This window comes from Aspergillus viridinutans (assembly GCF_018404265.1).
Source record: "Aspergillus viridinutans IFM 47045 DNA, scaffold_10, whole genome shotgun sequence".
Classification (NCBI taxonomy): domain Eukaryota; kingdom Fungi; phylum Ascomycota; class Eurotiomycetes; order Eurotiales; family Aspergillaceae; genus Aspergillus; species Aspergillus viridinutans.
The window spans coordinates 143,802-160,501 of record NW_025091226.1 but is presented as its reverse complement, the minus strand read 5'-3'; the positions used below and the strand labels follow the sequence as shown (position 1 = coordinate 160,501).

Below are 16,700 nucleotides of genomic sequence, written 5' to 3'. Positions count from 1 at the left end.
TGAAATCATCACGATGTCACAGAAAATAATATCCGCCATGGTTTACCAATGAGATGCTGAGACGAAGGGAGTATAGAGTGTGTTCAAAAGAGAACAAGTTCCAGCCCAGACTGTGCAAAGTAGATGTCCCAGCGCGAGGATGCGCCCAACTCCCAATAACGAGCAAGAGCATCCCTTGCTCTGGTAAAGTTCCCCATACCCATGGTCTGCATATTCACCATCCTTGCTTGGATAGCTTGGCGTTCTCGAAGCTCATCGGTCTCACAACCGGCGCTGAAAATGGGCCACAGGATGAGGACATTTGCCGGGGAGAATGGTCTGATTGCCTGAACGTTGTCGAGAATGGCCGCAACCTGCGCCCTGACCTTGGGATGACTTTTCGGGAGCAATTCGACTCGACGATAGAGGTGCAAAAGTGCGGAGTGGATGAAGGTGAGATGTGTGTTGTGCAGTTCGGATGCGAGAACTTGATCATAGGACGCCAGTGTGGCGGCCGACGGAGCCTGGTTGGCAATGGAGAGTATTTTCCTCTCGAGGTCCTGCGCTTCATCTGTCAATTCCTCGGAAAGGGTAGAGGATGGCTCAGTGAAGGCTTCTAATATTGACTGTTCATGCACGTTCCGCCGCGCCAACTGTCCGATTCGCGCCAGCAGAGGCATTAGCTGGGTTGAGTAGCCGCAGATCTCATCAACTTGGCCAATACCACAGTTGGAACTCCGGGTCAGGTTCCAGTACTGCCCATCGTTGACACATCCTTCATGTGTACCTGAGAGGCCCGCTAGGATGTCGAGAGTAGCGAACCACTTGAGAAGGCATAAAGAAAACGGGTCAACTTCACCTTCAAATGCCCTCTGCCTCTCAATCAAGGCCGTAAGTAATTGCATTACTCCAGACAAATGAACCTTCCAAGTCCGAGCGTTGCCATTACACACATCATTGGTACATAAAACCATCGCTGTCATGGCGGTCTCAGGCTTGAGAGTTTCGGCAGGATCAGCCAGGGCACCACGGAGACCCGTAACTGCGAGGTCCGTAAATTTTAAGATTGTCAGCTGACTAGCTGACGGTTCCTGGACAAGCCGAGCATAATGACTGCACGAAGCTGCGAGAAGTGCGTGCAGAAGGTGCGGCGTTTCCACCGCCGTGGCCACCAGCGTCTGACCAAAGACTGGCGGGGCAAGAGGGAAAAGAACTCGAATGGTCTGAGTAGCAAAGTGATGGATGAAAAAGTGACAGTCGTCAGGTGTCAGACACTCCAGTGGATTGAGCGATGCTCGGAGCGGTATGACGCTCCGTTCGGTTGCTGATGGGTTTCTCAACTTGCCACGCACCGGAGATGATTTTCTACAGTGACTCCGAACAACGACAAAGCTAGAGTCATACTTGCACTCTTTCGGGAATCGGATGCATCTAGAGCACACTGGCCTCCGGAGGTCACACTATTGTAAGAGATGAGCGAGAGCGACCAATTGAGGGGAGTCAGTGTGGAAATACTTTCACTTTTTTGCGTCGGCATTCGGAGCAGCCATCGCGTCTGCGAGGCAAACGAAAGCTCCGAGGCGTGTCAGTGGGACTTCTACCAGTCATTGAAGGGCAAGATGATGGATCACGGATGGTTGAGAGCTGAACGATAATTCTGCCAGTTGATCCTGGCAGCAGTCGAGTCGGGATTCGGGAAATTGCACAACGGCGCCCACACGAGAAGAGCACGTGCCCACGCAACAAAACTCGCTGCCTCAGGCACTAACAGAGGTACTCTCTCCGACACTGCGTAATCCTCCATAGCGTTGTTTACGAATTCTTGTCGACAATTTTATTAAATAGCCAGAATTACTGACCAAAGGTTATTGTCCATCTGATCCTGAGTACACAGAGTAAGACCAGAGTGCGATTGAGATCGGATCCATTCACTATGCATCTCAATAAACCTATGGTGAGGGCAGGCATAAAATTTCATAGTTCATACTTGGCCTTAGGATCATCATTCGGCCATCACATTCACTCTTGTCACCGGCCCTTTGTATACCTTTTTTGCATGTAACTGGTAATAGACCAGAGAGAGGAGAATGACGCCTCCGAAGATCGCAACGCTCCAGTTCATTGTAGTCGGATTGACCTGCGCGGTTAGAGGGAAGAAGCTAAAGACCCAAATGACGATCAACACCAGGATGGAGACGGTGTCGACAAAGGGAGTAAATCTTCCCATGCTCCAGCGGGCGGAAGGTAATGGCTGCTTGCGCCAGCGACGGATTCGAACGCAGGTGATGGAGATGATGTACGAGGAAAGGAGAGCCGCCGTGCCTAGAGACATGATGGCATTGAACGCCACGGACGATCCAATATTGATCAGGGAGAGAAGGGAAACAATGACCAAGCTCACGCATAGTGCATTCAAGGGAACGGTGAAAGTCGGGTTGACCTGCGAGTTGTCATTAACACCATCCATCAGCCGCTGGGAAATAAGCCGACCTTTGACAGGAAGTTGGAGAAGGGAAGCCCCTTGTCCCGCGCAAACGCATAGACCTGACGAGATGTGGTGGCAACATTATTGATGGCAGCGCAGAACTGCATGGCCATGATGACCACCGTCATCCCAGTGGCAGCTCTGACGGATCCTGTCGAGTTGAGGAAGACTTGGATGAATGCAAAGCCCGTCTAGGATTCCAACACATGGTCAATATCCCCAACGCAGAAGGCGAGTGTGACGATCATGACGAATCCTGTAGATCCGTTGAGGATAAGAGTCCAGATCATGCCAATGGGCAGGACTCTGGATGCGTCACGGATCTCTTCGGCTATTCATCACATCAGTTGCCACTAATCTGTCAGGGTTCGGGAATAGACCTACACATGTGGACGGCTGAGTCGGGACCTTTGGTTGTGCTTATTGTCAGCAGATCACACTCCCGGTATCTCGGGGATATTCGAACGTACCTATCAAGGCATAAATCGGTCCGACCAACCCAACCAGACAAGCAAGACCGTTATTTCCCCAGCCGCCTCGATCTTCAATGGATCCAAAAACTTCAGATGCGGCCGGTCTCGGCGAGAGCACCCAAAGAGGAATCAAAATGCCAAAGAATCCAAAGCAATGGATGACCAGGATGATCCCTTCGATCAGGGGCAGTTTCTGCGCCAGCAGGGTGTTGAACAGTAAAGCAACCAGTGCCACTGCAATGACCAGCAGGGTGACATGCCATGGCTCGTAGGTATAGGTATCGGGGTAATTGATGGCAACCACTCCGACCATCATATTCGCGACGGTATAGCAACATCCGGCGATTCCAGTGTGCCATCCAAGCACACAGACCCAGCCAGTTATGTAGCTCAATATGCACTGGCAACTGGGAGGTGCAAATTCGGATACCCAGTGATATTGGCCGCCGCAGGTTGGGGCCCTATTAGTCCATTAGCTGAGCGTCTGCGGACGAGAATCGTTGTAAGGCGAATAAATACATGGATGCCATTTCAGCCATGGAGAGGATGACAAAGCTGAACCCGGTGAGACCTCCTAAATAGGTGTATATCATGCCTCCCTTGCCGCCATTTATCAAGCCATAGGACGCACCACTATTTCAATCAGTATTCTGCCCATCCCACGTTTCAGAGCAGACAAGGGAGAAACACACAAAAGGACTGCTTCCCAGGTACACATCAACACTGCCGTAAACCCCAAAACTGACAGAAATCGGAAATTGCGCTACCTTGGGTTTAGCCAACATTGCAGTGCTGTTCGATGTTGTACCATACATTCAATTCCTGCTGCCTTCCCACTCGCCGCATATCCTTGCGATCCTGCGCTGTTCCAGTCTTTCCAGACACCTCATCTTCATGGGCAGTGGTATAGACCACTGACTTATTTTCCGCCCACATCCTGATTCGATAGGCAACCAATCCCGACTGAATTCAACCAACAAACAGAAGAATCGCAAATGGCAGTTGAGGATGTTAGAGAGAGAATAGAAAATAGAGGATTGCTCAGGGGCGCTAGGTGTCGGGGCAGAATTGGTCGAGCCACCATGGTGTACAAGTTGTCATCACCGCACTTAATTATGCTAAGCAAGGGTATGATGCTCGTCGTAATATCAAGCCGCCCCGAGTCGAATGCGGGTCCTACTCTCGTCCAGCAGCTTTCAGGGGTCCTGCTTGTGCTCTCTCCTATCTGAGGCGTTTAATTGCACATGCAACGTCTATTTAATATAATGTCAGCTAAGCGTTGGCTGAAGCCCTGCCTAGTCTCTGGGGCGGCGTTGTGACGGCTCCACGCCTTGTCTTAAGCCCATGCCCTTTTCATTCTAGGTGCGTCCTTTAGAGGGCCTTTTTCAGTACAAAAAAGGCCGATCACTCAAGTATTGCTCCAGGCGATTATTAACTCATGTTACGTCTCCTGTTCAAGGAATAGCTCCGAGTCAGGCCTCGTTTCCAACCCTGTCCATCTTATCCAAACCCGAGAACACTCATTCTCGAATGAATAACATCCTTGCAACTGGAGAAACCGAAGCTGCCTTTATCATCATGTCGCTTTTTGCTCATTCAACCTCTTTAGAGATCTGCCGTCTGCGTTTCTTCTCCTCGATAGAAGATGCCCAATATGACGGGTGACGCGCCCTTCGTGGTAACAGCAACGGATAAGTCCGGATCAATTGCGATTGCAGCCACATTGTTCATGTCATGGATGGTCATTGTGTGTTTGATCCGTCTCTATATGATACTCACCATGAATGGGCCGTTGGGAATGGATGACTGGGCTGCTTTTTCTGCAGGCGTAAGTCAAGCCTCAAAGACTAAACTGGACGAAATGCACTGACGATCTTGCGAACAAGGTCATCGGGATAGTCCATGTGGTGATGATTATGAACGGTCTGTCCCACGGACTAGGCAGGTCGCATCAGGACAGTCCTGACTCCGAACTTCAAAAGGCCGGGAAGGTGCGTTTGCCTACGTCGGTAGATTTGCAGAATATTGCTATTTGCTAATATCTTACCTCTGTAGGCATTGTATACGGCCAATCTTCTGTTCCTCGCCGGTCATGGTTTAGCAAAGGTATCAGTTTGCAGTCTTTTACGACGACTCGGTCGAGGAAAGGTCTATCTGCTTGCTTGCAAAACCAGTCTTCTCATTGCGAGTCTCTGGTCCATCACTTCTATTGTGGCAGTAGCTCTGAGCTGCCCCGCCAGATACCTGTGGTCCGTGGAAACTCAGTGCCATAAACTCGTAAGTTCTTCTCAAGTGTGGCTGGACATCGTGGACAGAGCTGAGAATCACAATATAGAATACTGCTTGGAAAGCAATTACGGCCTTTGACGTCCTGATCGAGGCTCTCCTCGTTTCTCTTAGTGTGTCCCTCGTATGGGCCCTTCAGATGCATCGAAAAGACAAAACGACTGTCATCTTCGCTTTCAATCAATCAATCAATCAATCAAGATTCTATTAACCTGATGTAGCCTATCTATTAAAGTAATTAGCTATGCAGGCGCTTCGCTAATAAAGCAGGAATCTAGTATCTAAATACCTAAAGCCCATAATTAACCCATAAATACAGAAGAGACATAGGAAATTGGTATATAGCTATATTAAGAGCAGATTATATAACTAAAGTAGCCTGCTATCTAGCTATATATCTCCCCTACACTACCTTAGCATGTTAAACACCTATCCTGCCTTATTCTATATAGTCATTCTAAATATAGTATGATTCCGCGCCTAGGAAGACCCTTTCTAGGTAGTTATTTAGTCTATTTAATTATTATCTTCTATATCTATTCTAGAGCCTTATAGGAGGCTTTTATATTCCTAGTCCTGCTCTATTAGTTCTACTAGTTCTATTATCTTAGTATAGTAGAACTGGCTGAGCAGGCCTATTTAATATATAAATTTAGTGATGTAGTGGATTGCCTATAGGTTAGATATAAATATATTATAATTTAATAGTTTCCCCTAGAGTCCCTCTATATTATGTAGCTTAGCTATTATCTTCCTATAGATATCTATATATAGTAAGCACTGCAGGAGTATATACTTAGGGGTCTAAGACCTCTCTCTATAGCTATACTAGTCTAAGTTATAGACCTTAATCTTAAAGAGGAAGTATTACAGACTAATCTATATAGTCTATATCTAAATAATAATTAATATATATAGCTTTAGTAGGCCCTTATAGAGTCCTAGATTCTTCTTATAAGGGGCCTTAATTAGCTACTATATTAGCTTAGCCCCTTTCTCTATCTCCTACTATTTCTTCTAGTATTACTAGATTTATTAGTAGATAGCTTACTTAGCTACTATAGTAAGCTAGATAATTAGTTTTTCTAACTACCCTGCTAAGCTTAATTTAATCTTACTATCTTATATAGTAGCCTCCTTTACTATCTTATCTATAGCCTTATTCCCTACCACACCTACATAGGTGGGGATCTAGTATATCTTTATATTATCTAGAGATAGCCTATATGCCTCTAAGGCCCTTACTTCCTTATATATATTATCTAAAATATATTAGCTAGAGAGGTAGTATAGGTTCTATACTACCTAGATAGTAGCCTAGCTATTAGTAAAGATGATAAGTAAGTATAGGCTTAATACTCTAGTAGTAGTAGTATATAGTACTATATAGATTCTATCTAGTTTAGTAGTATAGATAGTTAAATCTATCTCTATACCTAGATGGTTCTAGTAGATCTATTAATTATAGGGGTAGATAGCTAAGGTACCTATATAGCCCTAGTAGCTACTACTATTAGTATAGATAACTAAGTACTAGTTATTAACCTTTTTATATATCTTATTATAGGTTATTAGTGCAGCTTTATAGTCTATAATTATATAATAAAGAGGTAGCTTCTATAGGGGGAGTATATATACTTTCTATATTTCCTATTCTTCTAGGTATCTTAGGGTAGGGCCTAGTAGGCTACCCCTCTTTCTAAGTATCTCTAGTAGAGTAAGGCTACTCTACTATATCTCCCTAGTTAGTTATAACTTCTCTATAAGTCCTTATAGGCATGTAAAATATAGCCCTATTTAGATTTAAATAGTAGTTTCCTTAATAATTTATTACATCTGCAGGTGGATTAGTAATAGATATAATTCTATATTAAGTATAGCTATAGTAATTCCCTAGAAGATATTATTAATTAGTATAGTAGCATGCTTCTAGATCTTAGTAAATTTATTAATAATCTTAGTCTATTCCCCTACTAGAATTAGCCTGCTAGCAGGGCTAAACCATGCTATAACTCTATATAGTAGCTATAGAATGATTATACTATAATAGATTATATATATAGCCTCTAGTAAAGCACCCTAGATTAATCTAGTAATGCTTTATAGTATCTCTAGGCTGCTATTTATATAATTAATTACCTTAGTGCAGTGGGTGTTAAAGGAAAGGATTTTATTAAGTTAGATGCTAAGGTATTTAACTAATTTAGTAGGTTAAATAGTGGTTTTCCTATAGTAGATAGGTATTTAATTATAGTCTTTATATTTACCTAGTTCCTAGATATTAATAGGGCCTGTTAGGGTTAACTTATAGGGTTGTTTTAGTTCTTTTAGGTTAGTAAAGTAGATTAGTTTAAACTTATTAGGGGTGAACTTAGTAGTATACTTACTAGCCTAGTAGTCTATCTTCTCTAGGTACTTCTCTAGGACTATAATATTCTAGGCATAGGTCTAACTAATAGTAAGTATACAGGAGTTATCTATCTAGCTAATAGATATAGTTTTTATATTACTAAGCTAGTGGACCAGTATTTAGATTAGTAGGGTATTAAAAATTAAGAAAAGAATAGATAAAAGGGGGCTACCTTATAGGATCTCTATTATAGTTATAAATAGATTATTAAGAAACCCAGGCAGCTATAGGTAGGTATAGTAGTTTAATAAGAAGGATTATAGCTAGTTAGTAGCCTAGCCTAGCTGCATAGTTTAGAGATTATATAGTAGGTATTAGAGGGAGATATTATTAAATATACTAGAGATATCTAGTAATAGTATACTAACCTTCTATCTAGACCCCTAAGTATAATAGATTATATTAATAATTAGTTAGATAGTATAATTAATAGAGATGCCTTTCTAGCTACCTAAGTAATCTTTTAGAAGTAAGTTATATTCCTCTAGTACCTAGAAGATATAGAGTATAATAATTAACTTCAGGACCTTACCTAGGGTATTAAGTAGGGTAATAGGGTAGTAGGACTTTAGAAGATAGAAATCTTAGGGGGCTGCCTTATAAAGAATAACTATAGTAGATACCTAGAAGTATTAGGGATTATAACTAATATAGATATAGGCATTAAATAGGGTCTTAATTACCTAGATAAAAGTTAGGATAGCTATTAGGGTGTACTAGACCTTATTTAGGATAGTATCTAGTCCTAGTACCTTCTTAAGAGGTGTATACCTGATAGCTTTAGTAATTTCCTAGTTATTAATTTTAGGGAAGATAATATCCTATAATTAGTTATATATTCTACCCTCTATATCTAAGAGGTCTGTAGCTAGTAGTGCTAGAAAGAAGATCTTATAGAGTAGGTTAGCTTTCTACTTAGCTATCTCTGTAATATAATCTCTATAGTAGAGGATAGGGATGATGCCTGTCTAGCTATCTCCCTAGTAGTTCTAGGCCTACTTAATAATATGCTATATGCCCTAGGGGCCTTAATTAACTATCTATTATATATATTTATAATAGCTATACTACAGGGATTAGAAGATAACCTTCCCTTTCTAGTTATAGGCCTTGGTGTACACAGTCTAGTTATTATTAGTATATATACTAGTATAGATTTATTAGCAGAGATATACTAGCTTAACTATCTTAGTATATTTAGGTATTTAGTTAGGGTTGGCCTACTTAGAGGGGCAGGCCTATAGTATAGACTAGGTAATAGCTTACTAGATAACTTTAATAAGATAGTTAGTAGTATTATTAATCTAATAAGAGGTTTTAAGGTTCCTAGTCCACCTATATAAGTTAAGATTAGAGAATATAAATATATAGAGCTTCTATGCATCTATAGCCTTCTAGTTATAGTATTTAGGGGCCTGCAGTGGGGGTGTTATGATATTAAGAAGTAGGTAAATTAATAGATAATTAGAATTAGTATAGATATTAGGGGCCACCTTACAGGCTATAAGGTAGGCTATTAGGTCTATAGATCTGAATATTAGGTTAATAGTTAACTAGTAGCCCTGCTCATCATGGGTGGCAGTGCCTAGTTCTATCTATAGATCTAGGAGCTAGGTATTAGCTAGTTCTAATAGTTTATTAGACCTAGGGTTAGTATGGTAGATATGGTTACCACCCTAGGCTGGGTAGTAGAGGTTAAAATCTCCTAGGAGTAGGTAGCTACTATCCTACTAGTCTAGGACCTGCTCTAGGAGGTTAAGGGTGTTAGTTTAGGTATTAGTATCTAGGCATAAATTATAGATATTATATAGGTAGAGTATTCTAGTATTATAGTATAGCTTAAGCTCCTAGTAGTCCTATAAATAGGCTATATACTTTTATTTAGTAGGGTCTATCTAGTAAGAGATATAGAGATAGACCTAGGTATAGCTACTAGTTTCTATTACCTTAGGGTAGAGTAGCTAGTAAGTTATTTAAGTAGGATAGTAGGTAGTATCTTAGTATAGGTTATCCTATAATTCCTAGATAGTAATAATATCTGCTTTTAGGACCTCTAGGTTATATAAAAACTAAGCTATTATTATATTCTTAGAGCAGTGCACATTATATTATAGTATTTAGAATATACTATTTATAGGAGGTATAGTATAGGGTGTTCTATATACTCTTTTAATAGCTACTAGTAAACTAGGGTATTCTAACTTCTATAAAGAAGTTAACCTAGGGGTCCTTCTCTAGTTATATAGCCTTCTAGCCCTTCTCTAGTTATATAGAGGTATTTATCTCTTACTTCTACTTCTTCTTCTTAGCACAGGTGCTTAGGTTAGTATTAGTATCTTTATCTTATAAAACTAAGCTAGGTTGCTAGTTACTCTCTAGGGTATTAGGGAGCTTAGTGTAGCTATTCTTATTATTAGCTATAGTATTATTAATAGTAGTATTATCTTAATATATATTAAGGTAGGTCCTATATATAGTAGTGATTTATTAGTTCTATAGTAGCTTTAGGGGGTGGGTGTCATCTTTATTAGTTAGATCTAGTAGATTAATATTATTTAGGTAGTCTATAATTTAAGTAGAGTAGTAGAAGGTAGTAGAGCTAGTTTAATTAGTAGAACTAGTTTAATTAGTTAAGGTCTTCTTTTTTATGGAGGTAGATAAGGCCTTAGGGTATAGTACTAATAGGGTGAATAAGATATTATTAATATTCTAATCTAATAGTAATATTAGGGATAATATTATAGTAGGTACCTACCTATAGGGTGGCTACTTATAGGATAGCTCTAATCTTACTTTCTTAGACCTCTTAGATAGTCTAGTAGCTATTTTTATTATAGTAGATCCCTTAGTGCCCTTAAGTCCCTCTATTTATATTAGGGAGCCCTTTACTAAGGTATCTATATCTACAGGGGTAGATATTAGGGTAGAGGTGCTTAATATAGTAATAAAATCTAAGCTACTACTCTTAGAGTCCCTTTAGAAGTCTTATAGATATAATAGAATATAGTAATATTACTAGTAGTAGTAGGATATTATCTATATCTTATTTACCTTCTCTGCATACTTCTTATACTTTTTAGACTAGGTAGTATATATATCCCTATAGTTAATATACTTTTATAGCTCTTAGCTAGTAGTGGCCTGCTATAGTAAGTAGTTATAGGTCTTATAGCTGCCTATATAGAGGCTATAAATAATTTTATTAGAATAGATATTTCCTATATAGCTATATTACTAATAGTTAAAATACTAGTAGATATAAGTGGACTAGTTATATAAGATTATAGTTAAAATAATAGAATCCTAGATAGTTCCCTTATTAATAGCTTTATTAGTAGCCTGGGGGGTAGAGAACTTAATTACTAAGATAGAAGATTTCTTATTAATAGGTTAGTTTATAAGTTAGGTAATATAAATAATTTTTACTAAGTTACCCTATATAAAGTAGTTTATAATAAGTAGCTAGTTAGCTACTTACTTAGCTTCTCTAGGGTCTATTAGATTACTAATTAATTTAACCTAGATATTATGAACTACTATACCCTATATTAGTAGGTGAATAATAGCTCTCTAGTAGAATAACTTAGCCTAGCTAGGGTAGTAGTATATAATCTTAGCCTACTAGATAGTCTATAGGCTAAGACTTAAGTCACCTAACTTAAGCTAGTAGATAGTTATAAACTTAATAGATATAAGGGTAGTTATTATAGCCTTCTTTAAGATCTTTATATAGGCCTTCTTAGTCTTATTCTTTATCTCTATAGCTTTCAGGTACTAGAATGTGCTTACTACTCCTATATCTAGTAGTTTAATAATAACCTTATAGTCCTTACTTAGTTCTAAGAGGGTGGCCCTAGGGCTGCTTAAGCTATAGGAGAAGACTATATAATTAGAGGGTAGTGCCCTAGTAGTAGCAGCTATATATAAGTAAATCTTAGTAGATATAGGGATAGATTAAGTAGTTAAGATATACTAGGTAGAGATGGTATTCTTCTTAATATTAAGAGTAATCTTATAGAGATTAGTAACTACCTTTCTCTAGTTATTACCTAGAGGGTTTTTTAGGACCTCCTTAATAATAGCATGCATATTAGTAATAAGTTTAATAAGAGGCTTTAGGATTCCTTAATTATAAACCTTTAAATAGTTTAAATAGATACTTATATCATGGTGAAGGTCTAAGATATAGTTATATAGAGTTTTCTGTAGCCTCTTTTTACTACTATAGGAGGCTGTTAGGGGTGGCCACCTAGGCTTTAATAATAATATAGTAATTAAAACCCTATAAAATTAGGATCAATTAAAAGCAGTTGTTATCATGAGAAATTAGGCAAAATTTAGTGTTAAAAGGAGTTGATTTAGGCACAAAATTTTCAAAAATTTGTTCTGTGTCAAAGTTGTTGTTTCCATCTTCGCTTTTGGTACCTGAATGATGTATGTCAAGTCTCCCACTGCGCTGAACTCGAGGATTAACCAGAGTTTCGTCATTGTCAGAGTGATCATTCTGACGATAGTCCGCCAATCCTACCTCAATACCGCGCTCCGAGAGAAAGACGCTCCCTTGTCGCTGTCCGACACACTGGTTACGACTGAGGCTTTGTTGCACTGCAGCATTATGCTAGCAACAGTACCGTGCCTGAAGCCATTTATAGTTGCCTTCAATACGGTTGCAGCGACTCCTGGAACCTCATACTACAAACAGACCGAAACAAGTGCATCGCAAGCACATCCAGAAACCCCAAAGGATGAGAATGAGTTAGACGTGGCTATGACCACACAGTCTCTAGAGAGTTATAACTCACAACAACTGATCATCCATCGGACGCAAGAGTGGAGTGTGAGGGAAGAGTTGGAGATGCGACCGATGGGAGGCTGATTTGTACGACTCAGAGGGAATACAAAGGATGTCAATTCGCCTATGGCTTCACACATGAATTGATTTCTTCACGAGATATCTTTCTTCGCAGGAGACACCAGCTCTAGTTCTTCAGTTGTACTCTCTAACCATTGGTAGAGCCCCTTGTAGATCGACCTGGACATCCGTTCGATCACGGAAACCAAACTTTCGATACAGAGGAGCAGCAGCGTGATGCGCATCCACATAAGCAGGAACCCCTTCTCCATCAGCCCGATCACAGCCCCATTGGATTAACATAGACCCGGCGCCCTGTCGTCGGTAGTCGGGGTGTGTGACCAGCATGTCAAGATCTAGCTAAGAGATTAGACTTCGTCAACAGTGTCGGGGTCAATCACCTACAGTAGAATTGCTTTTCACCGAAGAACTTGTTTCGCTCTTTCTCGAGCATCCCGAACAGCTCGTCGCCAGCCTGATGATCGGATTCCTCATGCCACGGGGGAAACCGCCGTCCACTTTGCTGCGGATTCAGATCCCATTTGGCATATGCAACCATAAAACAAGGTGAAGCAATATCCACCACCTTGAGATATCTTCTGTGTGGGTTATGAAGTATATCCTGCCGATGTGCTTCATCCCACCACTGCCGGACTCCTGGGGTATCTGGAAACATCTTCAGATTCTGCGGGATGCTGAACGCATTGTACCAGAGCTCAGTAATTGCAGGAATGTCCCCCGGTTCGACGAGCTTGATTTCGAATGTGGTTATCGTGCGATGCTTGGTGTCTTTGGCCATTTTGATTTCTCTAGTGTCCCCAATGAAAGTGTGACGATTCAGCGGGAGACATGGGTAGGATGATTACTAGTCATTTATCAATCATTTCAGAACACTTAGGTTAAATGTCCACTCATGACAAGGGTCTGAGACGCTAAACCTAACTAATATTTCCTTCTCCCCCCTGTCTAGCTGCAGTTCTCCTTGTATCAAAAAATGAGTGCATTAACAAGTACTGCCGGGTCCATGCTGATACTTTTCTTTCACAGTCCAAATGGTATACGCCATCCCAAAGATATACATGATTGTCTAAAGTACGTGGAATAACCTCAAAGCGAGGTATTTCCAGAGGCCAGATGGGCTGAGCTATCGTTATCAATCAGATCAACAAAAATGATTGATTAAACATACGCAACAAGAAAAACCAGTCAATGTCTGGAGATGTCTGAAACTTCCACCAGGATGGACAGGATCTGCGATCCCAGTGCAAAAGTCTTCGAAACATCTGCTGACCCTTTCTCAATAGGTAGGTAGGGAATTCAAGAAACTCTCCTCGGAGATACAAGGTGATAGCCGTGGCCGAAATAGACGGTCCAGATGGCATCCATCCATTCAGGTTACCCAGCCATATTTATGCATTGTAAGAGAATGGATTTCGTACGCACCGTAGACAATTGCTAAAAGGACAATCTTAAAGAATCTGTCTGACTGTATGGATAGTTCAGCTAGGTGGCTGTGCAGCATCCATTTGCATGGAATTTTGGATGTCAAGCAGAGACATCCACTCGATCAGGATGGTGTCACTAGAATGTATGGATCCAGACTGCATAATCACAAACATTATATCTGTAGACTGACTATTCCAACAAAGACCCTCTGCTTGTGAACGCATCTAGCGAAGTTAATCTGGTTGCGCCAGTGTAATCACCACCGTTGAGTTTGCTGCTGAGCTAGGGATTCAGAGACATTGATGGATCTACCCACTCGGAGGTGCGGGTTCCATGAATGCTGGTGAATGTCAGTATTGTCTGCTGAAGAATGCGCATGAACTCTGCAGACGACTTACTATCTGCCAGGTTTGAAACGCCCCAACTACTCCAGAGACACCCCAGTCCAGCAATCGCCAAATGCCCCGACGTCTGCTTAGCGTCATCCGTACTGCCTCCCAAGGACATCGATCTTCTGAATGCTGCTGGTATGTAAGCATGACTGCCGCACACATTCCGAGTTGACAAAACCAGATGCTTTCCCACTGTACCAAATTGGCCTGTTACACTTTGGTCTTCCACTTGTAGACTGTCCGAAACCAGTTACCCTGTTGGGTGGGCTGACCTCCTTTGGAGACGCTAGGAACAACTATTCCATGAATGTACGGAGTATGAGATCCATGAATAGCACAATGGGTAAAACAGTGCTGCATCGATTGACCCACTCAGGCAATTACAGAGATGGTTCGACAACTCCGGCAAGGCAAGGGCCGCCTTGATCTGATCTTGTCAAACACAGGGATCCTGTTGTATCAACACGCCATGGTCTCTCGATTGGGCCCAGGGCCCGAGACAAGACCGATATACCGGAATAATCGAGAAGACCCTCGTGTAGTGGCGACTGAACGGGTCCCACCAGTTGCGGTTGTTGCCGACGGAGAAGCCGCCATCGAAGATGTGGATGTTACCACTCTTGCCATTGTTATAAAGCGTTTGGTAAGATGAATAGTAATCATTATCATAGAACTAATAATCCGGTGGACATATACGGTAAGATTTGGACGGGTTGCATTATCGGTCAGCTGGTCAGCAATGCGCACCACTTTGTGGCAAACCATGGGGACACCGCGCCTCTTCGACGGACAGCAGACCGGTAAGTTCTTCTTCGGACCCAAGCCTTTGTAGAATTAGAAGAATCAATAACTGCGCAGCAAGCTGGGGATATATGGGGCCCACGCGAAAGAGAAACATGTCTTAGTCGAGATAGTCTATAGTCTTGGTGTTATTTATTGCAAAGATGATCAGTTGACACTCGACAGTCATTACTGAATAAGCTGCAGATCTGCGCAATGATGTCAGCTTGAAACATATTAGCCAATCACATTGCGATTATGTATTAGCCGAGATATATACGGAGTATAGCATTGCTGTTGAAGATCGTTTCCCGCCTTGGTGTAGGGAATTTGCCGGGATGTGGATAACCGGGTGTTTTCTTGGATAATAAAGGCATTCAGCCATCGTACAGAGTGACACTTGGCCAATCATCTGCTACCTATTCTTGTACTTCGCCCAGGTGAACACTGAAGAATGCAAATGGCGAAGGAAACCACCATTGGGTCCATCATATCCAACCTCAAAAGCTCCCAGTTGAAGCTATCACAGCAGTGACAAAGAGTTACCAATTCTGCACGTCACCATGTGGGCCCTCTAGTTCTACCTTTATGTGTGGTTTATGACCTCAATCAACAGTACTGAGAGTACTTTGTAGGTAGTGAATGAAGACTTGAGACAAGCCGATGCTGGTCTCACTTAGGTTACATCGACTAAGGGCATCAATATTCCGGAGGCACTCGTACCTGAGTCTCTGTTGTAGTATAAAGACAGCATCTCCCCATCCGAACCTCTCGATTCTCAACCTCGTCACAACATCATCTGTTCTTTCCACAGCCTTGAAACCCCAGATTTCCAAAATCCTCATCCACACCACTATATCCACGATGAAGCTCTCTACCATCGCCTCTGTTAGCTCTCTCCTCGTCGGAGCCCACTGCCTGCCCACTGCCGCGGCCAATGACAATGGTCCCTTCCAAGTCATGGCCCTCCGCTCCGCCTCTCCCATCCACTTTCTCGGCATGACCGCTTCGAGCAACAGCTTTTGGTTGGGCGGCAAGACCACAACCTATTGCCCTGATGTCGTTAAGCAGCAGGGTGCCTGCCCCGAGGGCACTCAGACTGTTCTGTATACCAACGCCTTGGTGAGTCTTCACCTCTCTATCATGCTATTGTTACGAATCTTGCTAACCTGCCATAGGACGTCTCGGTTCCCGGTGGCCAGCAAATCTACGTTGACCCCTCTGGTGCAGTCAAGTTCACCACCGCTCACTCCGCCAACATCCCGCCTGGCTCCACCGTCGAGGGATTCTCCTACACTTCCGGCGACCCCATCGGCTACTGGAACTTCAACGGCCTGGGTGCCAGCGGCTTCATGGCTTGCCCTACTCAGGGCGATGCTCCCGCTCCCTACCAGGTCTTTGCCGCCATCAGCTCCGCGACCGTTCCCACTGGCAACGTCGCTGACTGCCTCGGATTCGATGCGGCCGCTATTGCCTGGACTCCTTCTGAGGGTCAGACTGCTGCCGCTTGGCAGTACATCTAAGTCTGAGACGTTATCTGCATGCTTTATCAATAAATGTAATGGTATGAGTTATTGTGGCGCGGACGAGACGGATT

At 42.1% G+C, this 16,700-nt stretch overlaps 5 protein-coding genes across 5 annotated transcripts; 2 read left to right on the top strand and 3 right to left on the bottom strand.

The window, feature by feature from the left end:
* Positions 1 to 83: 83 nt before the first annotated feature.
* Positions 84 to 1,529, bottom strand: Aspvir_001770 (transcription factor domain-containing protein; the record flags this gene model as incomplete). The annotated part of the gene is made up of 3 exons (XM_043273378.1): positions 84 to 1,303; positions 1,384 to 1,439; positions 1,501 to 1,529. The coding sequence occupies 3 exons, from the start codon at positions 1,527 to 1,529 to the stop codon at positions 84 to 86; spliced, it is 1,305 nt and encodes a 434-aa protein (XP_043129313.1).
* A 452-nt stretch (positions 1,530 to 1,981) lies between these two features.
* Positions 1,982 to 3,873, bottom strand: Aspvir_001769 (putative amino acid permease; the record flags this gene model as incomplete). Its single annotated transcript, XM_043273377.1, is given in 8 exon segments — positions 1,982 to 2,419; positions 2,470 to 2,655; positions 2,671 to 2,795; positions 2,849 to 2,872; positions 2,935 to 3,398; positions 3,457 to 3,570; positions 3,630 to 3,700; positions 3,751 to 3,873. The coding sequence occupies 8 exon segments, from the start codon at positions 3,871 to 3,873 to the stop codon at positions 1,982 to 1,984; spliced, it is 1,545 nt and encodes a 514-aa protein (XP_043129312.1).
* Positions 3,874 to 12,620: 8,747 nt separating this feature from the next.
* On the bottom strand, positions 12,621 to 13,284 carry Aspvir_001768 (GNAT family N-acetyltransferase; the record flags this gene model as incomplete). The annotated part of the gene is made up of 2 exons (XM_043273376.1): positions 12,621 to 12,841; positions 12,891 to 13,284. 2 exons carry the CDS (start codon positions 13,282 to 13,284, stop codon positions 12,621 to 12,623), a joined length of 615 nt encoding a protein of 204 aa, XP_043129311.1.
* A 1,427-nt stretch (positions 13,285 to 14,711) lies between these two features.
* On the top strand, positions 14,712 to 15,127 carry Aspvir_001767 (uncharacterized protein; the record flags this gene model as incomplete). The annotated part of the gene is made up of 2 exons (XM_043273375.1): positions 14,712 to 14,966; positions 15,053 to 15,127. 2 exons carry the CDS (start codon positions 14,712 to 14,714, stop codon positions 15,125 to 15,127), a joined length of 330 nt encoding a protein of 109 aa, XP_043129310.1.
* Positions 15,128 to 15,691: 564 nt separating this feature from the next.
* Positions 15,692 to 16,626, top strand: Aspvir_001766 (IgE-binding protein; the record flags this gene model as incomplete). Its single annotated transcript, XM_043273374.1, has 3 exons — positions 15,692 to 15,698; positions 15,918 to 16,225; positions 16,282 to 16,626. 3 exons carry the CDS (start codon positions 15,692 to 15,694, stop codon positions 16,624 to 16,626), a joined length of 660 nt encoding a protein of 219 aa, XP_043129309.1.
* Between the last annotated feature and the right edge of the window lie 74 nt (positions 16,627 to 16,700).